General features: G+C 42.5%; 2 protein-coding genes across 4 annotated transcripts; both read right to left on the bottom strand.

The window, feature by feature from the left end:
- Window positions 1-668: 668 nt before the first annotated feature.
- Window positions 669-10,117, bottom strand: LOC112575488 (GTPase IMAP family member 4-like). Of its 3 annotated transcripts, none has more exons than XM_025257393.1 (6): window positions 9,881-10,117; window positions 8,094-8,424; window positions 7,319-7,494; window positions 6,112-6,405; window positions 2,881-3,077; window positions 669-2,512 (listed from the first exon to the last, which is right to left on the bottom strand). In XM_025257393.1, the coding sequence occupies exons 2-6, from the start codon at window positions 8,122-8,124 to the stop codon at window positions 2,326-2,328; spliced, it is 885 nt and encodes a 294-aa protein (XP_025113178.1). In that variant the 5' UTR covers window positions 8,125-8,424; window positions 9,881-10,117; the 3' UTR covers window positions 669-2,325. The 3 variants fall into 3 exon arrangements, with proteins under 3 accessions (XP_025113178.1, XP_025113179.1, XP_025113180.1); XM_025257394.1 differs by having other exon boundaries at window positions 9,918-10,117; XM_025257395.1 differs by lacking the exon at window positions 9,881-10,117 and adding an exon at window positions 9,786-9,806.
- Window positions 10,118-12,231: 2,114 nt separating this feature from the next.
- Window positions 12,232-23,261, bottom strand: LOC112575931 (probable ATP-dependent RNA helicase DHX58). Its single transcript, XM_025258075.1, has 16 exons — window positions 22,287-23,261; window positions 22,029-22,175; window positions 21,161-21,469; window positions 20,756-20,866; window positions 20,379-20,462; window positions 19,694-19,950; window positions 18,641-18,813; window positions 17,880-18,081; window positions 17,358-17,526; window positions 16,743-16,850; window positions 16,159-16,343; window positions 15,688-15,829; window positions 14,967-15,557; window positions 14,246-14,413; window positions 13,775-14,138; window positions 12,232-13,645 (listed from the first exon to the last, which is right to left on the bottom strand). Exons 1-16 carry the CDS (start codon window positions 22,477-22,479, stop codon window positions 13,096-13,098), a joined length of 3,753 nt encoding a protein of 1,250 aa, XP_025113860.1. The 5' UTR covers window positions 22,480-23,261; the 3' UTR covers window positions 12,232-13,095.
- Window positions 23,262-24,352: the final 1,091 nt, after the last annotated feature.

Below are 24,352 nucleotides of genomic sequence, written 5' to 3'. Positions count from 1 at the left end.
TGATTACCTATACGAATATGTTTAGTGTCCTTATGTCGAACATTAAACAAGATAGGGAAAATGATGGTTATAATTGTTGAAGAGAAACAAACTGTAGAAAAGATCTTTATTCTCAATTAATTAAAAGTTATTTTCTAAATAGTATTCTTTAAAAAAATTCCTTACATCAAAATTATTAATTCCTTTAATAGTTATCTTCTTGAATACTTTCGAGAATAGGAACATAATTGCTGTGAGAAGGCAATGCTGTGAAATAACTAAATATAGGTTTAAGTCTCTCGAGGGAATTAATTGCAAGCCTCAAGCAGGTGAACAGCGAACAGGTTTACTGACACTAGCACAGCATACAAGGCTAAGTCTCATTCCACACTAGTAATTAAAGCTGATCACTATACAAACCCCAGGTTCACTTTTCAAACTTGACCTGATGTGTGTCTGTATGAGAAAGCCCTGAAAGAAACTTTAGCTTCAACTATCATTGACTCCGCGTGGTACAGATTCTTTAGCCTCCAGTGTCGGGAGTTTCAGTGGAGGATAATATTTAGGGAAATGTATTCAGGCTTCACGTGTCATGGCGATTAGCCTGGTGTTCGTTTGCAGTAATCTAGCTCGGACTTGGCTCACTGCCAGTTCTTACCCACCCAGCTCACGAGCACTCAAAGGCCTGCACGAGATATGCATTTAATGGACACGAAAGTCTTACAAATGAAAATGACTTGAACACACACATACACACCGCTTCCCTCGCTGCTGCAAAAGTTTTATGAAAAAAACATTCCTTCTACAGTGCAAACGGACACAAAACTAATGAGATGAAGAAACTGACTGTGAGACGACAACGTGCATATCGTTAAACGACGAAATTTACTCTGCGATATAGTTTACCTGTCTTTCGATAGCGACTATCAATAAATGATTTGTTAGTCAGAATTTTATTTTTTAAAACTGCAGAGGCAGCAAATGATTGACATCTCTCAATATCCTTTGTAAGGTCGGAAAGTAGAGAAACGACCTGCAAGAGCGAGTGAAAATGTGTGTGTGTACGCCCGCACATATGTGTGTGTGTGTGTGTTTGTGCGTGTGCATATTATATGTGTGTGATTGTGAGTGTGTAAGTGTGTTTGTGTTGTGGCGTTTGATTGGTAGAAGAGGAAAAGAACATTAAATATTATTAATCAAACAGGTTAGTAAATGAAGACTTTGAGCGGCTTGAAGTCAGAACACAATACTTCGAGATTTTTCTTCGTACCAACAGTTCGTTTGTCTGGCAAATGACACTCATTCAACATTTGGTCGCTGCCTCCTTTCACATAAATCTCTGTTTCTCGTAAATTATCCAGCAACCACGCAATTAAGAAACTGGAATACAACCGTTCATAAAGAAAGGGGAAAGTAGTCATGTCTCTATTTCATCTCTCACAAATTGCCTCATTATGTTACAGATTTTTAACAAGGACACATTGAAGCATTCACGCTTTGTGCTCACATCTGTCGCATCCTACAGGTGCTAACAAAACACCTTCGCACGAAACCTCTCGAGGCTGACCTCCCCACATGCCACTGTCATTGGAAATGGTGCTTACGTCCCTTGTCACACTGCATCGGTCCTCAGGCGCCATGTAGTAGTAGAATAATTTACACTGGGAATTCCAAGGCGAGTAATACTGCCGGACTACATCGGAGAAGCATTATTAATTTCACTGCTTTTGGCAATGAGAGCACACTAAGAAGCTCTGAGGGCTTCTGGTCACAATAAAATCACACACGATTCCAAGAAAGATAATTCCAGCAGACCTTACACCAACCTGTGGAAATTTTCTGTCTTCTCACACGGCAGCAGAAGATCTGCTCATTAACATCAAGCTCTCCAAAGGCACAGCTGTCGATTCTCCCATTCATAAGCAGTTTAGTTTTTATTTTTTCCGAACAGGCTCGCATTAAAACATTGTTGGCCCCTTTGGTCCTGTTTAAATCACAATGACAGCATTACACTTTATGTCTTTTCAAAAATTCGTGTTTATGGCTCAGTTCAAGTCTGGCCGGTGGTTATAACGTTCGATGTGTCAATGAAGGTGGCGATTGTTTGTCAAGGGCACTCTTAACTAAGTTTGGAATATTTTTGCATGAAGTATCTATAACAATTAGCTGAACATTGTCACATCTTCAACATAGTACATAGGGCGCAGAAACTAAAATAAGTTTATTTTGTGCCGTGAACAGATAGCACCACGAACACCCCATTTATTCTGACCATTTATAACAGCAGTTTCCTGTAACTGTCAGCAGGTCCCCCCATATTCTGCGCCCGTGTCAGCAGGGCTGGAGTCAGGAGACGGAGCAGGAAGTCAGGTTCTCTCGTCCAACCCTCGCGGTCAGCTTCTCGTCCACGGCCGCCAGTTCCTTCAGGTCCTCGATGGCCTGCGCCGTGAGGGCCAGCACGTGCCCCAGCTTCTCAGGGGCCACACCCTCGTCCTGCGACAGCCGCCTCACGTCGTCACGGCACGTTTCGATTCTGTCAAACAAAACAGTTATAGAGGTGAGTTCCTCCAGACAACCGTCTTACAAACAGGGTGCGACACAGCATCTCCCTCTTCACTGCTACATCCCGTTCCCACCCTTAATCACCTGTACATCCTTTTTAAAAAAAATCTTGACGTGAAAATTTGCTTGAAATTGAATCTGAATTTGAAACTAGTTGGGGAGGGACAGCAGATGACCATTTGCCAACTCGACCTCAGCTTGAGATGACCTTTAATGAAACAAATTCATCGTCTTAGAAACTTCCGTTAGAATAAATAACTGATTTGTATTTTTTCACTTTTGTACTCTACAAAACAGTAACAGCAAAACGTAAAAAGTAAGCTAATCACACATACATACCGAGGTTCTAGCATCCTGAGCCTGTTCCTCATATAAGTGATGTCCTTCTCACATTCACGTAACAAGGGGCAACTGAAGACCTGGCGCGGACTTTCCAGAACCATCTGATGAACCAGCCTCAGTAGCTGCTGCACTTGTCTCTCCTGTTCCTCCCGGCTGCCTTCGTTATTGAAAACAACGTACCGCTCGTTGATGTCCTGTAGAAATAAATAATCAATAAGTAAACAGACTCTCCAGAAGACCTAACAGTGGCGTAGGAAGATGTTCGGATTTTGGAGGTTGTGAGGGGGAGGGTTCAAACTCCAAGCTGACAGTGAACGAAGTTCACATTTTGCCTCCTCTGTATCTTTCTGGACGGTGGCCCACCCCTTGTCCCCCTCCCCGCCGATCCTACGACACTGCCTAAATAAAGCTAATTCCCTAACCTCCAACCCTGAACACTCTTATAGTCCTCTAACTACTTCCACTGAAGACTTTTTTGTTATGCGAACTGACGGATTTTAATATATTGCATTCCAGATCGGTCGTACTTCGCATGCGCACTCAGAAAACTGACCGATTGAAAATGTGCCGATGCTCAGCCATTTAAACAGAAGGTTGTATAGAGCTACTTATTACCATCACATATCCACGACCTCCATACACCAAAAACAATCCTCCACACAATCACAATTGAGATTCGAAAGCAGGGTCGACACAGCAACGGAAACCTCAATCGCTTGGTCCTGCCAGCAGGCACACAGAAGCTGAGGCCCCACGGGAGCTGACAGGACCCTCGATAGGACGTGCTTTGCATCACGCAGCCTGCAGCCGCCTTTGCACACCGAGGATCGTTTTGCACTGCATAATCGGAAGCACTTTTCTTTCAAACCGGCCAACCACAGCTTTAACCAGCAGAAAGACAATTTTGTCACAGAAATCTGATGAAAAAAAAAAAATCCTAACGTACAGTCAGAAAATCTAAAGCAAAAATTGTTTGAACCTGTTTTTTTTTTGTTTTTTTTTTTTTAACCTTTCAGTGCATTTCATTCAGGCAGGCAATGAAAACGATATTCTGCTTATTTCAGTTAAAGTCCGCTTTATTTCCAGATGTCATGTTTACTGCGACCAGTGTAACAGAACAGCAGTTAGGTATGGGGACAAAGCATAGTGGTCTTTGCTTATGTAAAAAATAGAGCTCATGTCGGAACAGAGCTTTAAGGTTTGGACTTTGTTCCTACAGGAAGTAGGGCAAAGCTGTTTGTACAAACCACCAAAGTCAGACGAATAGGTACACAGTAAACTAACGATGTTGTCACGATTTAACAAAGTAGAAATGAACGAATGTGTGAGGTCGCCTCTTGTGTGGGTGGGCATACTATATTCGGCGTTCCAGGATGTTTATCTTGGATATCGGATTTCACTAGAACACGAGAAACCACCGGCACAAACGTGATTCGAATAAGTTCTGTGTGTTTGTATGTGTGCGGTTGCACCAGAAAAGGCATTTAAAGAATATAATGCTCAGTCGGTGAGAAGTAAACAAGGCCCGTCACCCTGCTCGCCCCCTGCCCGAGTGTTATTGCAGACGACTTTCACACTCGCTTTCTTCTGCTGCACTTTTTAAACCCCTGTTTACGACACAGAGCCAAGCCTAAACTATTGTGTGATTGTAAAATGGACGACGACTTTCGGTTGCCTACACACAGGACAAGCTAGCACGCGAGAGGTCACGCAGCATGCTCTAACACCAGCGCGTGCAGTAAGTTCCACATGTTCGCACGAGAGCAGAAAAAGATGTCAGTGACTCCACAACCCGTGTCTTGACCCAAACGATGATTTGTTGTCAGGTGCATGTAGTCCGCTAATCGGTAGTTGAATGGCTACACTCCAGCAGTCAGCTAAAACGTTTGTAAGTAGTTTCAGTGGTTGCTAAGCGGCAGCGATTAACGGCGAATCATGCATTCGGCCGAGGGGTTGGCTTCATGGGAAGTCTGTAAAGCGAGGTCTGAATAGTCGACTTGCCCACTTGAGACCGGCAGCTTAAGACCAGACATGAATCCGACCCCTGTTGTCGCACTCTTGTCGGTGCACATAGTGGAGTCAGTGGAGGCAGCACACAAAGCCCAGGTCACTTCGACCTCGCCGTTGCCCGCCATCAGCATTCGAGACAACTGCTTGACTGAGATCGGCCTCCCACTGCTCGGCGCTTGCAAGAGATTGATTCAGATACGCCGAGAGGCAGACGCACTCTTTCCGATCCAATTCACCGGAACATTTGCTTACAGCAGATATAACGAGGAAATGTTATTGGCTGCGATGCAACTCAATTACGGTTCTTATCTAGCCTCTCAGATGGTTTGGTTGCTTCCCCTTTTTGTCTACGTTTGCTGTTTTAAACTATTCCCATTTATTTTTATTGCAAAAGAAAAAGAAACTGTAAGCAAGCTATAACTATAAATCTTCACGATGTGTCTAGTCTTCACAAGCTTTTCGTGTACCTGCCCTCAGCTGAGATCTCTCTAACCGTTTTTTTTTGTTTTTTTTGTAAGCACGTGCACTTGCCCGACTTGCGTGGGAGCTTTCTGCGCCACTTATACCTGGCTTTGAATAGACTGATCTCCAAAAGAGAAGAAGAAAACAATTTGATTTGGCTTTCTTTTCTTGGACAGGATGTAGCTGACTTTTGTGTGTGGGTTTTATTTTAAAACAACTGGGTTCAGCTCAATACAACATGCTGTACCAATGTCTGAATGAAACCCCAGCACTGTTATTTGTGGTGCGGCCCGCATGTCGCCAATACAGTGATGATCCTGGGTTCATACCTCGTCTCGACCAAGGTAGGATTTTGTTTATTTTTTGTTTAGTTTTTTTTATATTTATTTATTTATATTTTTTTTTATTATTTATTTTTTATTTTTTTTTTTTTGCTGTTGTTGTTTATTTTTTCCTCTATATATGACCATGTTTTCAAAGCCGGCTATTTGGCCACGAAATTGCTTAGTCGGAAGGGGAGATTATCTTTTACTGATCTCAGCTTATCCACTAAAGAAAAAAAATCTGCACTCTGGCAGACCTTTCAGAATCTTTACAACTATCAACAAAAATGCTAAGTTTAAAAAAAAAAAAAAAAAAAAAAAACAAGGTGGCTGAGCGACAAAACGAACTTTTCCTGTTAAGGTTACCAAGTTAAGGATGACACTACTGAAGCAACATCGCACGTGGTCTGCTGACATCACGTGACTTCCTTACCTTCAGTAGCTCCTTCACGTGTGCCGGAGATGCGTCCAGCAGCTGGCGAACATCGCGCTGCTCCATGTCGCCGTGGGTGAGCAGCAGCACCAGGTGGCGCCGCAGCTCCTCGCCCAGGACACTACGCAGCTGTGAGACGATATCAGTCTCCGCGCTCGTTATCGTGACGTCACAGCGGGTCACCAGGACAACGGCGTGCGGGCCTGGACATGTGGCAACGATGGCGTCTTTGATCACCTGCACGACGGACTGGCGTCCATCCTGCGACTCTGCAAAGCCAGGTGTGTCGACCACCTGACCACAAAGTTTCAGTGTTCCATTAAAACTATTTTCAGCTACAAGAATACTCTAAGCTGTAAACATCAACTAGATTTTTTTAAGGTATTTATTTCCCCTCCCCCCATAGCTAAACACTCACTGTTGTATTACAGCTAGTTTAAGCTGTCTGTATATTTGAAAAATATTAAAGTATTGTCGTCATTTTATTAAAAATATTTTTGTCATAATTTTTGTCCAGCGGGGAAGTGAATATCGCAGTAGTTAGAAAAGCAGTGTCAGAACCCGATGGTGCATGTTCGATACCCGTCTGACGCAGTATATTTTCCTAAATTCACCGAGTTGCAGCAAAGGAGAAGAGATGGGAACCGTGTTCGCAACAGCATACTCCGAGATACTTCTCTACCGTCGTGAGGTTATGGGATACCTCCGAGATAAGTGACACTTCACACGGGATACTTTCGCCATGCTCACCCCACCCACCCCACCTGTTTTTTCCACTAAAATAGAAGTGGTGACTACAAGAGGTTGGCAATAAACTGTTCCCATTTCAAAAGGATTTTAACTGACAGCTAGCGTTAGCATCCAGCTACCGGGTCTGTACATCCGAATTGAGATCGCGAGATTTCATTCACAGAAGCAACAACACACACGAACACATAGAAAAGAAAACTAAAACAATATAAATAAAATCCTAGACAAAGAGATGTAAACTTTTTCACCATTAACCCAGGAAGAATAATTATGTACAAATCTACTTCCATCTTTTCTCAAAACTTCGCCATGACATCTTTCTACAAAAGTATTGTTACACTCGTTATTACTGATAGTCAGGACGATTAGTGTTTTCATCCTCAGTCTCGAAGTGTCCACCCTCTATTGTCCATTGTAGAATAAGGAAAGCAATAAAATTATGACAAAGTTGTCTTACCAACAGGGATTTCTCATACACAGACAAGGAACTCCGCGCACATTTGATCCTTGGGCGCGAGTCGTGCTCCGAGCTCACATCGAATAGGTCTGTCGAGAGGATGCTGTTCGCTGACTTGCTTTTGCCTGCTCCGCTCTTGCCCAGCAAGATTATTCGGCATTCCTGGTCTGGAAAATCTGGTCAGTAGCCAAAACAAGAGATTTAGGGAAAAAATATGTGTGTCCTACAGGTGTGTAACACATGTCTCGCGCTACAAGGCTCGAGCCCCTCGCGACAGACCATTTAAATAAAAAATTGTTTACAATACAGATGACGCCAGTAAATAAGAGTTGGGTGGTCGCTTGGTTTATTTAGTAGGAAAGGGCTTTCACCTTGAGGTGATTTTACACAATAGGGAGGAGGGAGGAAACCAGAGTACCCGGAGTAAACCTTAAGGCTCAGGCCTGAGTCAATAAAAGTAACATTTATAATGTCTTTTATGTAGTATCTGAGGAGGAAGGGCGGAAGGGAACTAATAAGGTTTCATGAGCCATTAATTCGAGGTTGACACTGCAGACTCCCTGGTGTTATATGATGGTAACAAAACCTAATCTTGATTTTTTTTATAACTGGTTATCATTTGCATATCACCCTCGTTCAGCCGCCGTTGTTTGTTGTGGACAAAACGGTTGATGCTCGTCTTATGGTGGTGGTTACAGAGATAATTTGCGGTACTGGGCAAGCCCACGTGACTGATTGCCTCACAGAATGCAAGAGAGTGAAGTTTGGGTCTTACCTTTCAGAACCTCCATGACAGCGAATGACATCGAATAGGGACAGCCTCCTCCCAGCAACAGACACGCTCAGATTAACTCAGGCGAGGAGTGAAGCAGCCTCTCCAGGTTGGACCCCGCCTGCTTGTGGCGGTGACCCGGTCGTCGTGACGACGAAACCGCAAGGCGACCCCGACAGCACCCCCTTCGGTCTCCCCTGCAGTTGTGTTCGGGACAGGGGAGTTGGGGGGCCTTGTCCACGGGAGGCTTGCTTTCATATGTTGCTCCCGAGTTTCGCTGATCGGATGTCGTCAGAACTTGACACTCCGGGCTGACTTACCCCCGAGCTTCGGCCTGAATGATTAAAACGGTCTATCGTTACACAAGCTTGTACGGTATATCACATCTTGTTTTAAGACAGGAAAACGAACAGGAATGAAATGTAACTCGACAAGGAGGCAGCAAGACTTGGGATACGAGCAGAAAATATTACTCAAACCATTGCAACCATCCAACCTCGTTGCCTTAGTACCTACATATAGAGGTGGCTACAGAACGGAAAATCCCTAGTCCACAGGTCCACAGGTCCACTGTCCAGCAGCAATGGGTACATGACTCCCTGATAAGGTAGGTGGCTGTGCTCTAGTCGTGCTGAAAACTATTTACATCCACTAGCGGCCGCTAGTTGTAGGCGTAAGGCCGGTATTAACTGTGCCATCAAGTGCTTTATACAACTCTACTATTGATCGCGACTGCGTATTCGTACAAGGCACAAATCAACTAGCCAAACAAGCCTGTGCATTAGGATAACTTTGAAAATCGAATAAAATGTGCGATAATACCGATCAATTGCTGTTTAAGAGCGGTTTATTGAGAACCGTATTACAGGGAAACAACTAGAATACAAGGCAAAGCAGACAATACTTTCTATAATTACCTCGTAAAGCCAACACTCCTTTGACAGACAAACGGACACTCTCACACACATTCCATTCCAAGTTCCAACGGAAATGAAACTTGCCACAACTCGGCAGCCATCAGACCCTTTCGGTAGAAAGAGCTGGGGCAGACATAACAATCACATTTACATAAACACGTGTGCGCTGGCGTGGAGCAGACGCCTCTCCAGAAATATCCGTAAAGCTCGGCTTAGAAAGCTTCAGCAGCGCAGACCTGACAGCGATGAAGGAAGTAAATGCTCGCATCCCGAACTTAAACAAACATTAATTAATAAAAGTCTGATGGCAGACAGGGAAACGGCTGTAAATATAATGAGGAAGTGAATTGTTTGTCTTACACGACAAATGACAGCGGTGTGTTTCTATTTCTAACTTTTTGTTATGCACACCCTTACCACAGACATATAAACTCATATACGCATTTATTGAGAGACAGAAGAAACAGGGATACACACAAACAGAGGAGAAAGAGAGAAGCAAACAAACCATACACAAACAGTCTTTCGCTCTTTCTGCGAGACAGAGGTGAATGAAAGAAGCACACACACATATACTGTAAGAGACGGAGGAGAGATATGGAAACACACACATATGTACATGTTGATAGACAGAAGAAAGATAAAGCACGTGACACAAGCGATTTCTGTCAAATACATTCTCTCGCTGAATACAAACTGTGAGAGACGAAGAATGAGAAACAGGAATGCATGTACACATATACATGCCAAGACACATACAGATCCCTGACACATTCACCTGCATAAACAAACGTTCGTGTACACGATGGCACACACGCATAAAGCACCGACAATCGCACGGGGAACATCTGCTGTACAGACAGTCCTACATACCAACGATGTCTCGCCATGCTTCTAGCGCCATGCTTACCCCATCAACAGTTGAGCATTCAGTGTCACAGCGCCCTGCGTGCTCGACTTGCCGAGGGGATAAACGGCTGCGAGCTGGTGTGGCGTGTCGGGACACAAACGTCTGCGGCGCGTTGACGCGTGTTGGCTCGTATCATACATAACCAGCGACAGGCATTTCACAGCAGACAGCATGCAGTCACTTCCGGGCTGTTACCCGCCAGTGCGCAGGCGCGCACAACAGACGAGCGTCAACATCGCAGCTGACTATTTTTAGCTGCACGTATCCCTACGCCGGTGGTAAACAGGCTTCACGAGCTGACGTGAACCGCGTAAGAGATTTAGAGCGGGAAAGGGGGCGGAAACGGGTTCAGCAAAACAACTCAGCAACAACAGTAAAGGGTGGGGAACGGTGGGTGGGGACGGTTAGAACAGGTTCTGCAAAATAACAAGGTCAACATTAGCGTCAACAGCAACGCAGCGACGAATGAAACAAACATCGTTATATTGAACCTTAAAAAAGAGTCTACCTTTAAAATATGACAATGTTATTAAGTGATGTTAGTATTATCATCATTGTATAAAATATTATTATTATAAAATAATTTTTGTTGTTTTGTTCCAGAGGGTTTGAGTGAAGGGATCGGTGGGCTGGTGTTGAAAGTTGTGATCATCTGTTTAGTGTGTCACACATCTGTTGAAGCGTTCCTTTACACGCCAGTATCGCAAACACATATAACTACACATAACATCTGTGATTCATGTCCTAGTTTTATGGTCGTCAATCATTTCTCAACAGCTTGAGGCCACATGCATTCATCAAGTACCCCCTCCACGACGACCGGGGCTGAAGTGAAGTAACTCTGTGACTGGTGAGTAAGAAAGGGAAAATAAAGAAAGGAAGAAAGAAGAAAAACAAAAATTTTTAAAAAATGTCAAGACAGATAATCATAAAGTAGATAGGTGCAATATATCTGTTCAATCGAATCTCACTCTCATATGCTGAAGAATGGGCTACGTCAGCATTATATATGACTTCTTGATGCAAGCCCCACACAGGTGAGCGAGCACGGGGAAAGAGGGGGTGGCATGGCGTAATGCCTTGTCTACCTGTCAGAATCAAAGGAATCAAGTCTGGCGCACGCTCCCAGTGTTTTGGCTCTCACGCATCCTGGCAAGTGACCAACACTGGCCACACCCCTTTTTACTGTATCCACCTTACCTCTCGAAGCCGTACAGGTTCCTTACTTTTTGACTGAACTCTTCAGATGTCGGAGAATGCGATCTGTAAAATAAGTAAGTTTAAAAATAAAGGCATTTAACGTAGCTTAATACCTACAGCCTCCTTCCTGCTGGCGGAAGTTAATTGATTAGAGATCCAAGGCTTCCCTCTCACGCACGCGCACACAAACACACACACACACACAGTGATTAACCTTTTTCTTGAAGTCGTCCTCGCCTGGCTGCTTACTCCGTGATTACTTCCGCTTCTCGCTGTGTTTTCTTGCGATTGTCTGAACGATGCTTACGGCCGGAAATTACGTGGTAGTTTCATGAGGTTTCAAGATGCGCATGCCCGTCGTGGAGGCCATAGAATTCCCAGCAAACAGTAGATATGAAATAAAATTTTCCCTTGTCAGATCGTTTTCTTGCTGTTAAGTATGTAAATCTGTGTCAGAATTCGTAACTGATGTGTTTAGCCCAGCAAAGCTCTCAACTGCCTTATTTTCCACTTCCTTCCCAGAGAAAGGAAAAAAAAAGGTGCATTAAAAAAGTAGTCAAAGGAAGGGAATTCCTGCGCAAAAGTTTTCTGAGTAAATCAAGTTTGTTTGTCTCATCAAACTCCTCATTACAGGGACCGGATGCACAGGCTATCTCTAGCCTCTGGATATATGGATAGTTGAAACGTAGCAGTCTTCTTTTAGTAAAATGTTAGAATTCTAGACAACAGCTAGGCCGACTAAGCAGTTGAACTGCTCTCCTGGCTGTTCATCAAGATGGCCAACCAGATGTCGTACAAAGAACGGCTTGTGATCGTGACTAGTTCGTGCCTTTTATGGGAAAGTTTCTTTTTATGAAAACACATACTTTTTCTACTAATGATATATTCCTCATCTATGACATGGAGGTTTTGTCGAATGTATGTTTGAGCAATTAGATTTTTAGGATCACTGATTTTATTTATCTTTCGTCTGCTCGGTCTACTGCACTCTCTGGTCGTTGATGCATGGGAATTTATTCTGAGGCATGACGGATGCAAGGTATACTGGAAATTGTGTTATTCGCCTGGCAGTATATACGGGCGCATTAACACCGATACAGAAGCGACTAGAATCACACAAACGGCTCGACCATTGCTCATTACAAACTTTATTTTTAAACTCAAATCAAACCAATTGCAAATCCAATAGTCTAGGAATATGAACGAATAACGATTATTCTACAGAAATTGATGAAAAATGTTTACACTCTTGGTCATGTAGACGACTTCCCATTAAACACAATGCATATGTGAAAATATCCGGCAAAAGTTTAGACGAAACGTAGGGATAGTGTTTGGAAAAAAAAGTTCGCCTACACTTAGGACTTTTCACAAACGCACACTCAAATATGAGTAGAGAACAAGTCTAGAGCTATCCCACTAATGGTTTCCTCATATCTAACAAACAAGAAAATTTACCAAAGCGCAAATAAAAATAGCATCTTAACATTTCATCTTATTTTCGCCGTATTCATCATATCATCATCTTATCGTCAAGTCCCCTGACGTCTTCTGAGCCCTTTCATCAATGAGCTCCCTTTTTTTCTTCTCCAGGTCTTTCAGACTTAGGTCGTATTGTGTTTTTATTTAGAGCAACCAAAAAATATCTCAATGACTAAATGAGCTGAGTGGAGAACCTTACAGTTCAAAATAAAGAAAACATGCCTACATATTAAATATATGTGTATAAAGAAAGCTTTACTTCGAAAGAAAGATCAAACTGTAAAAAAATATGATGTGTGCAAACTACCTAACGACAATTGATAGATTGCAGAGAAGAATTTAGTGTGAGGTTAAAATATTCTGAAAAACAGTTCAGTATTATTCATTTTCAGCGTTAGCAACTTAGTGAAAGGTTTTATACGTATCTGCACCTATGCTTCAGTCACCTAACGTGAATATCATTCCTTATCTTCATAATCATTATCCATATCTAATACTAGATATAGTCGTCTTCATCTTCATCTTCATCGTAATTCTCCATATCTGGGAAACAGTCCTCATTTTCAGAGTCATTTTCCTCATCGAAGAAATCTGACCTGTCCAAAGGATCAAAAGCGTCTTCTAGATCGGAATCTTCAAAATCGTTTGAATCTTTCGTTTCCATGGGAAAATCCACTTTGTTTTTCAAAAATTCAATGCCTTCAGCATTGAAGTTGACCAAGTTTACATTGAGAGCATTGTCATCTTTGACCGGAAGAAGACATGCCTCAGGGGGCAAGGACATTCTGTGCTTTTTTCGGTCTTCGTCCCCAAGCTCAGGTACCGGAAATGCCTTGGACCACTTTTTGACAAGAAACCTATCTTTCTCTTCATTTTCTATGCAAAATCGATCGATTTTGATGATAGGAAACTCGAGGTTTTCGCTGATGCACTTGACGATGATGCCCCAGGGCTCGCCACAACGGTGGCAGACAAGATTTCCGGTTTTGGGAAGATCTTTGTCGTACTGCTTTTTCTTCTCGACGTTCGAATTCACCTTCGAATACCTTCAACAAAGTAAACACACATAATAAACATCGATACTGAGAGAAGATACTAGTTTTTTCCCTCACAATGATGCCATAAAATAATCGTTCTACAACTGTTAATTTGTTTGATTTGCTTCTGAATCATACCTTTGACGGAAGCTTGGACCAATTACTACGTGGTTGGTCGATTTCAGCCTCTTCACATCAGAAGAGTTGCAAGCAAAGGCACAGCACCTGCGACAAAGCAGCTGATACAAAGCATCCGGAAGTTTTTCTCGGAGACTCCGGGCCTCGCTCATGTCCTTCTTCCAGCGCTTCTGATAATTCTGGAACTGAGTTCGTGCCATTGTATCCAGGTGATCCTCGCGGTTCTTGCCCACAAGATCCTGGAAGGAGGCTACGGCTTCTCGCATGAGAAGCTCACTGTTGATGTTCTGCTGCTCTTTGCCCATGCTGTCCTTTTGGGGGTTGACCAGCACCCCGTACAGGGCATCTTTCTGCCTGGCTCGTCCTGTGACGTCATTGAGGTGTTAGAGCGAGACAGTGAATTCTTTTTTAATGAGGATAAGAAACTTTAAAACACACACACACACAGTCAGTGACTGACAGAAATATTACCTCGAGTTTGTATCATGGAAACGAGGCTGCTTTCATAATCGTATCGAATGACCAGATTGCAGGCCCTGAAGTCGAGGCCTTCTTCTGCAGCAGACGTGCACACTAGCATCTTGTGAACCCCTCTGTTGAAGTCCTCCATCACTTCCGCGACTTCCTTCTTCGTCATACCTGTTATAGCACCAAAAGAGAAACGTTGCTATTGTGAGCATGGCGACTTGTACATCGACGAACGGTTTGTGCTCCAAAGACTTTAAGAAATCTTACTAATAAAAGCACCCGCTACAGAACTTGTAAGACAGTTGAACTTATGTAGCAGTGTGTTCACTGATATACACAGGTGTGTATATGTGAGCTTCTATTGTGTACGCGGTCGTGCTTTAATGCTCATGAAGCTGTGAGTGTGTATGTGTGAGAGAGAGAGAGAGAAGTAGGGAGATAGCGGTCATGTAACTTTCTGCATTTCCAGACAAATTTCACACGCCACTCTACCCTATTCCCCAGGTGTTGAAGATATTAGTTCAAAAATTTTGCTAAACAGTACAGCTGCCTCTTCCTGCATATCAGCGTCAGCTGGGGACACCTGTCAGCAGTACAGGCAAAAAGGAAATAATTTCATGAAGTGAAAATAAAATCAGTCTAGAAATTTCCTAGGCAACCATAGAAAGACGAGAACACTGATCGGAGATATGATGCACACAAGAATATGCTGGAGAACACTCACCTCCTTGTGAAGCGCTGGCTGTGGCTCCTGTGATGCGGCCTGGGTTCAACCATCTCAGCTTCGGGTGCCTGTTGATCCACCTGGGTATGAGGCGTGTCAGCTCCAGGGTGCGCACAAATATCATGCCACGCACCTCTTCCTCGCACTCGGAACCGGGTGGGCACTCCATGACTGAGGCGCTGTCGATGTCGTCAACAAGAGAACTCATGGCGTCGTCATTATCGTCATCGTGAACATCATCAAGAATTTGCATCCTGGCTGATTGCGGGTGGTCATTCTCCACTGTCATCGTTCGCACGGACATCGCATCTATATTGTCGTCATCCTCACACATTTCCTCCATGTTTTCATCTACAATCTGTTTTGATGACAAGTTGTTCAGCTCCAGGAAACCCATCACCTGTTCTCCGATGTGGTGCTCCTCCAACTGCTGACTGTCGAGGCTTCTGGAGTTCAAGAAAGACAACTCTAGTCTCTTCTGTTCTGTGTCCTGTGAAGAACTCTTGATTCCCGACAGAATGAACTCCTCTAACACTTTCAGCTTTGGATTTTCGCTCTCTTTGGCTGCAGCTTCCAGTAAGGGAAGATTAGCTGTGAACAATAATCAAGAACATTTGTTTTGCGATTGACAAAAGAAAGAAGGAAAAGATGTAAAGACAGGAATGGAAAAATGAAGAAAGGAATAAAGAAAGGGTCAGCGAACAAAAAAAGGAGGCATTACCATCAAACAACGCAACAAGCTCCATGTCCACGTTGGCCCTCTCCGCACTGCTACTGCGCATGCGCTCAGTCTCCTCCTTCAGGAAGCTCAGGGCATCAATGGCCTGACATTCCTCGTGCAGGATCAAGGCTTGCAGGTAGATCTGCAAGGAAAGAACAAGGCTTCCGATGACAACATGTTATTATTTTCTAATTATTATTTGTTTTTAGGGTGCTGGTCAGGGATAGGGAAGTATCTAAATATCAGAAGGGATTTAAAAATTACACAATAAGCCCTCAACAACAGAGCTATACTGTAAAGCTTTTAGACACTATCGAAGTATACAGGTACATAAATAATAAATTACATATCAACCGTTTTAATTGCCAGCAGGATGAGCCCGTTCGCACTGGGTTCTAGACACTATAAACTACACATTTAATAAATGACAACTGTTAACGCAGTTACACAACTTCTTAACTGCCGAACTACCTTGAGAGTGTCAACGCATGTGAGGATGGTGTAGCGGACGCTGGGTTCCTGCACGTATAGGAACTGCTTGTCGCAACTGTTCAGCCACTCTGAATAGCCCTCCTTCGAGTCGATGGAGGGGGGGACCAGGCTCTTCTTGAACCTCTCAGCTTTAGAGCTGTCGATAGTTTGCAAAATCCGCGAGTCTGCAGCAGGAAGAATGAGGACTGTGTCATTGTAACTTACATACCTGTCCTATTGTGATATTACCAACCTGGCTAGCCAGGATGCCGCGAAGGACTGGAAATGACAAGGGAGTTGTGTTCTTTTAAAGGAGTTCGAACAACATACCCCTCTCTGTCTCTGTCTCTCTCTGTCTCTCTGTCTCTGTCTCTGTCTCTCTGTCTCTGTCTCTCTCTCTGTCTCTGTCTGTCTGTCTCCGTCTGTCTCTCTCTCTCTGTCTCTCTCTCTCTGCCTCTCTCTCTCTCTGTCTGTCTCCTCTCTCTCTGTCTGTCTCTCTCTCTCCTCTCTCTCTCCTCTCTCTCTCCTCTCTCTCTCCTCTCTCTCTCTCACGTATATACACACACAGAAATTTTAGTGCTTACATTCTGTTACAGCTGGATGATCTTGCATGTTTTTAGTGATTTCCTGCATGATGACCTTGATGTGATCTTTGAACTTATCACTTGTCCTTTTCTCGAAAGTGCGAATATCTGTAATCAATAAATAAACCAATCAGTCATCAAGCCAATCAACCAATCAGAATGAGAGCGTTACCTAGGTGATGTCCCTTTGTTGAGTCTTTGACCCTTTGTAAGCGCTCAGTGAGTTTCAGGAGCAATATTTCTGCTTCTTGTCACCCCTCTCCCTCTCTCACTTTTTCATAATATACCCACTTAAATTACATCAACTTGTGTTCTCGGGAATAGATTGTAGCGTGATGTCACCAGTCATATCTTATAACAAGCTAAAAATAAACATTCAAATAAACATACCCTGGCGAAAAATGCATGAATCAAGATAGTGTACAGCACTCCGATTGACCAAATACTTTTTTCAGCAAAATTTGGTTAGGATCGGACATACAGAATGGATAAACATACAATATTCAGACACACGAACACACACATCTTCCATCTGCTCTTTTTATAAGCACTTCTCTTTAGGGGAAATGTAAGTTAGCGTAGAAATGGTTAATTGAACTCTAAGACGAGTGTTACCATGTTTGGGTCTGGCGACGTGCTGCTCCAGGTCCTGTACGTTACGACGCACGCTGCAGATCTCCTCGATGTCCAGGGATGCGGTCAGCGAGTGCAGATGCTGAACCGCTTGCTCCGGCTTCCCTCCCCTGAGCCGCCCGATACCAGGGCTTGCGGTCAGTCCAATTATCTGCCCATGAAGACCACAAAACTGACAGTTAGGTTGGTTGTAAGGTAGGTTACATTTTCTAAACATTTTCCGTTTTTACAGATAAACACTGTAAATCTTTTAACCTTCGACAGCAGCAACATCAATGACAATGTTTGTGTAATGACATAATAAGATTACAATGAAACAGATTACAGCGATTTACAATTTTAACGATTAACGATTTACAACGACGTAAAATGACCTACATTCGTTATGTTCAGTGATGGACAACGGTGCTCAACAAACAGAATGACAGTGACGTACAATGACACACAACGACGTAAAATGACGTACAACGTAGCACAGACATCAAGACTGTGAGTTTATGTCACCTGAGGTAGTGTGACGCTGCCAACGGGCGATCCAAACTTGAGCTCCATGTACTGGTTCATCAACTGCTTGAATGGATGGCCTCCCCTCGTGTGATGACATTCATCCAATACCATCAGAGAGAACTGGTTCAGGGTGACCTCCTTTCTATCGAGAGCCTCAACTAGGCACTGGGCCGTCACAACAAAAATTCTGACACCGTATCTGCGTTTTATAAAGAAACATTCCCAGAAACTTCAGTGTCTTTTCAAATATTTCTACTTTATTACTTCTCGATCAAAGAATGTGTTGCTTTATGAACACTTATGCTGATGTAAAATTCTAATGCTGTATTAAAGGTATAAAGGCTTTTGAAAGATTAAAATGCTGTATTAAAATTATATCTAAAGAAGAATATTTGGTTTGTATTGAATTCTTTCTGTCAAGCACGGAAGTGGGCTATAAAAATGCAAAACTATTAGTAATTAATCTGCTTTTACTTCGTCTGAAAGCGCTTTTGATACTGAGTTATTCAAGATTAACCTTAAATGTTTCACATTTAGTACATTCCCCCTGTATAAGAATTTAATGCACTTTGGGCACCTGAGATAGTTTGAGATTTCTGAAGCATATTTTACAATGTTGATGACGACTCTTCGAGAAAGAACTTTAATGTTATTTAACCTATGTATATCTGCATTATTATTATTTTGGACAACATCGTTCTGGATGAAATAAACTGTAATGTGGGGAAAAAATTAACGCACTTACAGTACACTCTTACCTTTCAATCAGGAAAGACAACATAGGCTTCTTTCTAGAGTTCGTCGGGCCACATCTCAAATGAGGATTGCAAGAAGGAAGGTAACGCTGAAAGCGAGCAAACTGTTGCTGTGCAAGTCTCACTTTTGGTACAACAAACACCATGCGTCTTTTTTCGTCCCCTTTCAGATGCTCCTATACAAAATAAACAGCACGACTGTATTCTGGAATCTGCATTAGAGCGACATAAAAGAGGACAGAGAGGTGGCGGACGAAATTGGTGGGTGAAGGAAGGGAGGTTTTCAGTTGTGGAAAGTAGAGGGTGCTCACAGACACAAGCTTTGGCGGTGCCACCTTTCACCTGTCGGTCTATCCGCTCTTCAAGCGTGCTTTAAAGACTTCTAGTTCTAAAATGATCTTTTGCATTAACACCTCACCCACTGCTATCGGAAGTTGCTCATGGTTAAGAGTCTTCTCCAAGCAACTTTTTTTTTACTTAAATCCGTATGCTTAACATGATAATATAAAGCGCAGAGAGCCTAATTCAATGATGGGATTGCGCAACATTCAAGTTAGTTATTAATTTAGTTAACCCTCTGAACATACTAGGTTTGCCTGAAAAGTAACGGGACTGGCATCATAAACAATTTGTTTCAATTCCAGATCACAAACTACATAGTTTCCCCTTCAAAGTAAACCCCTTCGAGTCTAACGCACTTTTTTTTATCTTTCTCTGCCATGCTTCTCTGAACTTCTGGAAAGATTCTTCTGGGATACCCGTATTATGTCACACCACTTCTGCGCGATATCCATAGGCTGCCTTGCAGACGTTACTACATGCATTACCATACAAAAGAAAAACAAACAAACAAACAAACCCAAAACCCAGAAAATTTTACTTCAAGTATTCAACGCACCCCAAAGACCTTAATTTCTATCCACTCCATCATTTTGTGTAAAATAATAAAGTCTTAACTTAAAAGAATCTGTATTTGACTGAATTCTTCCAGCACGTATTTTGTTGCAAACAATATAAATATGACTAAGAATATAAAAAGTAAATTAATAAAACTACCTCAGCGTATTTGAGTACGATGTAGGTTTTGCCTGCTCCTGTGTCCAACCAAATGAGAACATTTCGGCCTCTTCGAGCAGACTCCAGTAACTCTTCTTGGTATGGTCGCAGAGTTATCGACCCTTCACTCAGCTGCATGAGGTCTGCAAGGTCACGGGGCGGCATCCCTTGCAGCAAGTCGCCTTTAGCTAAATTGTTCCACTCGTCCGTTGAAGAACTGATCACAGACATGTTCGAAGAAAATACGCTACCATTGTCTGAAAGGGAAAAATAATTCATTGATTCATTTTTTTTTTTTTTTTTTGCCGACCCTTGTAGGCTGTGGGATGTACATGGTTGTTAATGGAGCAAAGGATAAAATGTATCCTACACAGGCACTCAGTCTGTCTACAGGCTAAGAGAGAATGGCAAGAAATTGTTTTATTGCTTGCTGCTTATTAATTGTTTCCTCAAGCTTATGACATCTGTTTTCAGTTTTCTCTTATTAAAAAAGAAAAAGTATATCTTTATTTCTTATTTTTATATTCTCTCTCTCCTTCTCTCACCTACCCCTTTCCCCTTCCCCCGCTCCTCCTCCTCCCCCTCCACAAAGAATTATTTATAGAGTGACTTGTGACTACGATCGACTTGAAAAGCATTTTGAAAAGACTATCACGAAGTCAACAAAAGTACAGGAAGACGTTACTTTCAATATTGAGGCTGGTGGTATCGTCTGAACCTGCCTGGTTATTGTCCGTCTGCTCCATGTATGGATCATGCCGAAGGATGGCTGCAACCAGGTGAGAATATAAAGAAAATGGACGCAAACATCTTATTACTATTTCTTTTTATTTTCAAGTCTATCCTGCGATTTTATTTTAAACTTTCCTCTGTGGGTGAGAGAGTTCAAGGTCTCCGGGATAGTTTTGTCACAGAACATGGGGTACGGGGTGGAGAAGGGTAGCCGGACTTAAAAGTAGGGGGGGGACAGCATTCAACAGTTGCGCGGTTAATGACTAAGAACAGATAAGGATGCTGGAAAGCTCTTTGGAATGACCCTTGAAGATAAAGATATCGACTTACCTAAAGCATCCTCGAAAAGTTTTGCGGTAATCTCTGGTGATTGCATGTGGCATCTGGCACCAGGCAGCGCACCCAGAGTTGCGGCTACTGCTTTCCACCATGCCAGGTGAGCTAAAAGAAACCATAACAGTTTAAAAATGAAGCATTCATCAAATCAACATTTCCTGCTAATGACTGAAAGTGAACCGAAGAAACAGCCCAAGTGGTGCATAATCAAGAACTGTTCCCTACAGTCTGAACCAATTGCAAATATAACCGGGAACTTGCCGATTTGCCGTGTTCTGGCTAAGGATAAAGGATAAGAATAAAAGCTTGTAAATGTTCTGCTTTCTCGGTTAATATAAGACAAAAGTAGTGTTCATAGTTCCATTATTCCTTACCACACTAATCACATTTGTCACTTACCATTGGTATCGCGGTATTCTTGCAAGCACTCTCGCAAACCACGGGCAAGCTGGAAATAAAGGGAGGCAAACAAATGAATGGCACGCGCCAAGGTGTCGGATGACGTCCCTTGATTTGTAAGTGCTTGCGCTGCGACACCACTTGGTCCAGCGCTGACTGTGGCGCTGTCGTCTGCAGAGTTTGGCTGGACAACCGACAGAAAGTTTTGGAGAGAATGTCCCTTGGCCAGCAAATTGGCGACATGATGGATGATGCTGCGATGGGCTGACAAGCACACGCACGTGACGACGATTGTGTCGTGCACGTCAACTGTAACGAGACAGACAAGACACATTTTTGCGTTAAACCTCATCCGGACTTTGCACACGCTAATATTTGAATACTACGTTGTCACATTCTCGTCACTCTGAACCTTCTCAGTGTCACTGTCAGTTACGAGACATTGCTCGCCAGCATATCAAAGATTAGAGGACACGAGTTCGCATCTTAACTCTGACACGCTAGCTGTTCTTTATAACCTTAGTCTTAGAGTATACAAAAAACAGGGAGTGGTGAAATAACGAGAAAGATTGATTGTCGTGTCTCAAGTGGGAGGAACTCACACAGGCACTCCATTGATTTTGTGCCTTGTGGTAGCCACCTAAACTTTGACACGACACTTTAAACTGTAACTTCACCGCATGTTCTTCTTCCCCTGCCTCCTGTAGTTTGATAATATTCGTTTCCATTTTCTTAAATTATATTCTCTCATGAACTTTCAGGACTATATATTTTCTGCTAATAAACTGCTTGGTTCACATGCTCGGTTACACCATAGTCCGCCAGAGTGTTCACTCACTCCGTTTAAGTCGACGGTGTCCATTCTTACCTGGTGGACGTATGTGAAGAGAACGCATAAAAATGTTGATCACCGCTGGAGACATCGACAAAAGGTAGTCTATAAGAAGAGCAGCCGACGAGTCCTTGCCATCTTTGTCCTTTCTAACAATGGCTAATCTCTTGTCCATATCAAGTTCTGAAAAAAATAGAAATATTGAAGCAAATAGTTTCAGGCAGCATATATATATTGCATGAGAAGGGGAAGTGGGTGTGCACGGGTATATATGTATGTGTGTTCTTATCTTACCTTTAGTCTGGGTTGTCATCAATGCCATGACTTCCACCGCTGAAAAACCAAACCGGACAAGGTGAGGCTTTAGAAACTGAATGGCCGTTCTTAAGCAGTTGTCGCAAGTCAATGGACCTGATGGTGACCGTTCGTGGTCACTCTGACATTCGAGATGATCCCAGGGGAGAACTGTAACATCTCCTTCAGCCATCTTATCACAATCCCTGTGCTGCTTGTCTCACACTCGCATTAAGTCCGCACAGTACTCTTCTCTACCTGAGTCTGAAGAGAAGTGTTTGTAGGAATGCGAAAGACCTGATCACTCTATAAGAGCCTTGCGTAAAATCCAACACAGATTTCACTTTCGGTTTTACTGGGAGGGTCCTGCATGGTTCCCGAAGTACGGGGATTCCCGTTTTAAAAATAATTTCTTACATGTTGCTATATTTAGTACACTGATTCCTGAAGTTGCTTTGATCCTTTCCTAGAAGAGGGCTTGGTTTAGTGCAACCATAATACAGCCACTTTTTCATTTTTTTTTTTTTCTTCTCCTGTCTTCGTCTCTAAATTCAGATATCAGAAACGCCATGGACCTATTTTCGACCAGAATTAAAACCGCTCTTGCTTTTTTCATTTTGCAGATAAAAGCTGTTAATTTCGATGACAGGAAACTCGAGGTTTTCGGTGATGCAGTTAATAAAGATGCCCCAGACCTAGCCTCAACATTTGCATCCAAGATTTCAGGTTTTCCAGTTGCCTATTTTGGTCGACAGTTGGATCGACTCAGCCTTGAATACCTTTGACAGAATAGACACCAAAAAAAAAACAACAACTTCGGCCATCCTGTCTCAGCATTGGGTTGTTTATCTCACACTCACAGTCCGCCTTTTACGCTTCGCTTTCTTCTGAACCTATTCCAGATGTTCTGCGTATAGAATCCAACACAGATTTCGATATCGATTTGGCTCGGCGGGCCTTATTTTTCCCAGGTACTGACATTCCCGCACGTCTTAAAAATATAGTTGCATTACGTGTAGCTATTTTTGGTATACTATTTTCTGGAGTTAAAATTGATCCTTTTCTAAGGCTTGTTTCAACGTGAACACAATACAGCCATGTTTTGACTCCAGACTGCAGGTCTCTTTACACGTGCAACCTTGTGCAGCGATGTACCCAGTTTTACACTTTTTTTTTTTTTTCAAATTAAGTGCTGTGAATGATCAAAAGAAGTTCGATCGGTAGCTATTAAATACCTTTTGATTTCAAAACACACACACACACACTCAAAGACTGATCGAGTTAAGTGGCAGTCGTGTCGTCAACTGAGCGTTAGCAATTTAAGTGACCACAACAGTCATAAATGTAGCCGAAAACTGCCGTGTAACTTATGCTGGCAGTTAGTTTCATCCATGTCATTTTTTTTTAAATGTAGGTTTTCTAAATATATCTTGCATGTTGTGAACCATTTTTAGTACTGCATTCTTATAGTATGCAAGAGTAAACGGAAGATATGAATTGAAAGCAAGAAAAAAAAAAAAGTTGAGACTGGAGCGGATTGAGGGTTGAGGGACCATTCCAACCTGCCGAAGACCCGTGACTGAAGGCTTTTATTTTGTTCTGTTTGTCTGTTAAATTAGTTATGTGTAGAGGACCAGTTTAAGCTTTTCAATGCTTTCAATAACAATATAATACAAAACATCTTATTGAATCCTTTTCACAAAATGTCTGCCATGTTAATTACTATTACATCAGACATTGCATGACACCTCAAGAATGACATTAACTATAAATTAACATTCATTTTTTTAATGTACTGGGATTTGAATTGTTCAATAATCTGATTTTCAAAATTTCTAGATTTTGTACACTTACTGGATATTAAGAGACGTGAAAATGCCTGTGTATTTGAAACTTAAATCAGTCCAAAATAGAGAGTAGAAAGTCTAGTCTGGATATTTTGTAATCAAAAAAATTTTGTTGTATTTTTTGCTTGCTTTAATTTTCAGAGAGAGAAAAAAAGACTTGAGAGAGGGATCCCAACGTACCATGCAGATGTAACATATGGTGGTATTCTGAGCATGCTA

The sequence above is a fragment of the Pomacea canaliculata genome, linkage group LG11 (genome assembly GCF_003073045.1).
Source record: "Pomacea canaliculata isolate SZHN2017 linkage group LG11, ASM307304v1, whole genome shotgun sequence".
In the NCBI taxonomy this organism is placed as follows: domain Eukaryota; kingdom Metazoa; phylum Mollusca; class Gastropoda; order Architaenioglossa; family Ampullariidae; genus Pomacea; species Pomacea canaliculata.
The sequence above is the reverse complement of the archived record's forward strand: the minus strand, read 5'-3'. Positions and strand labels throughout refer to the sequence as shown.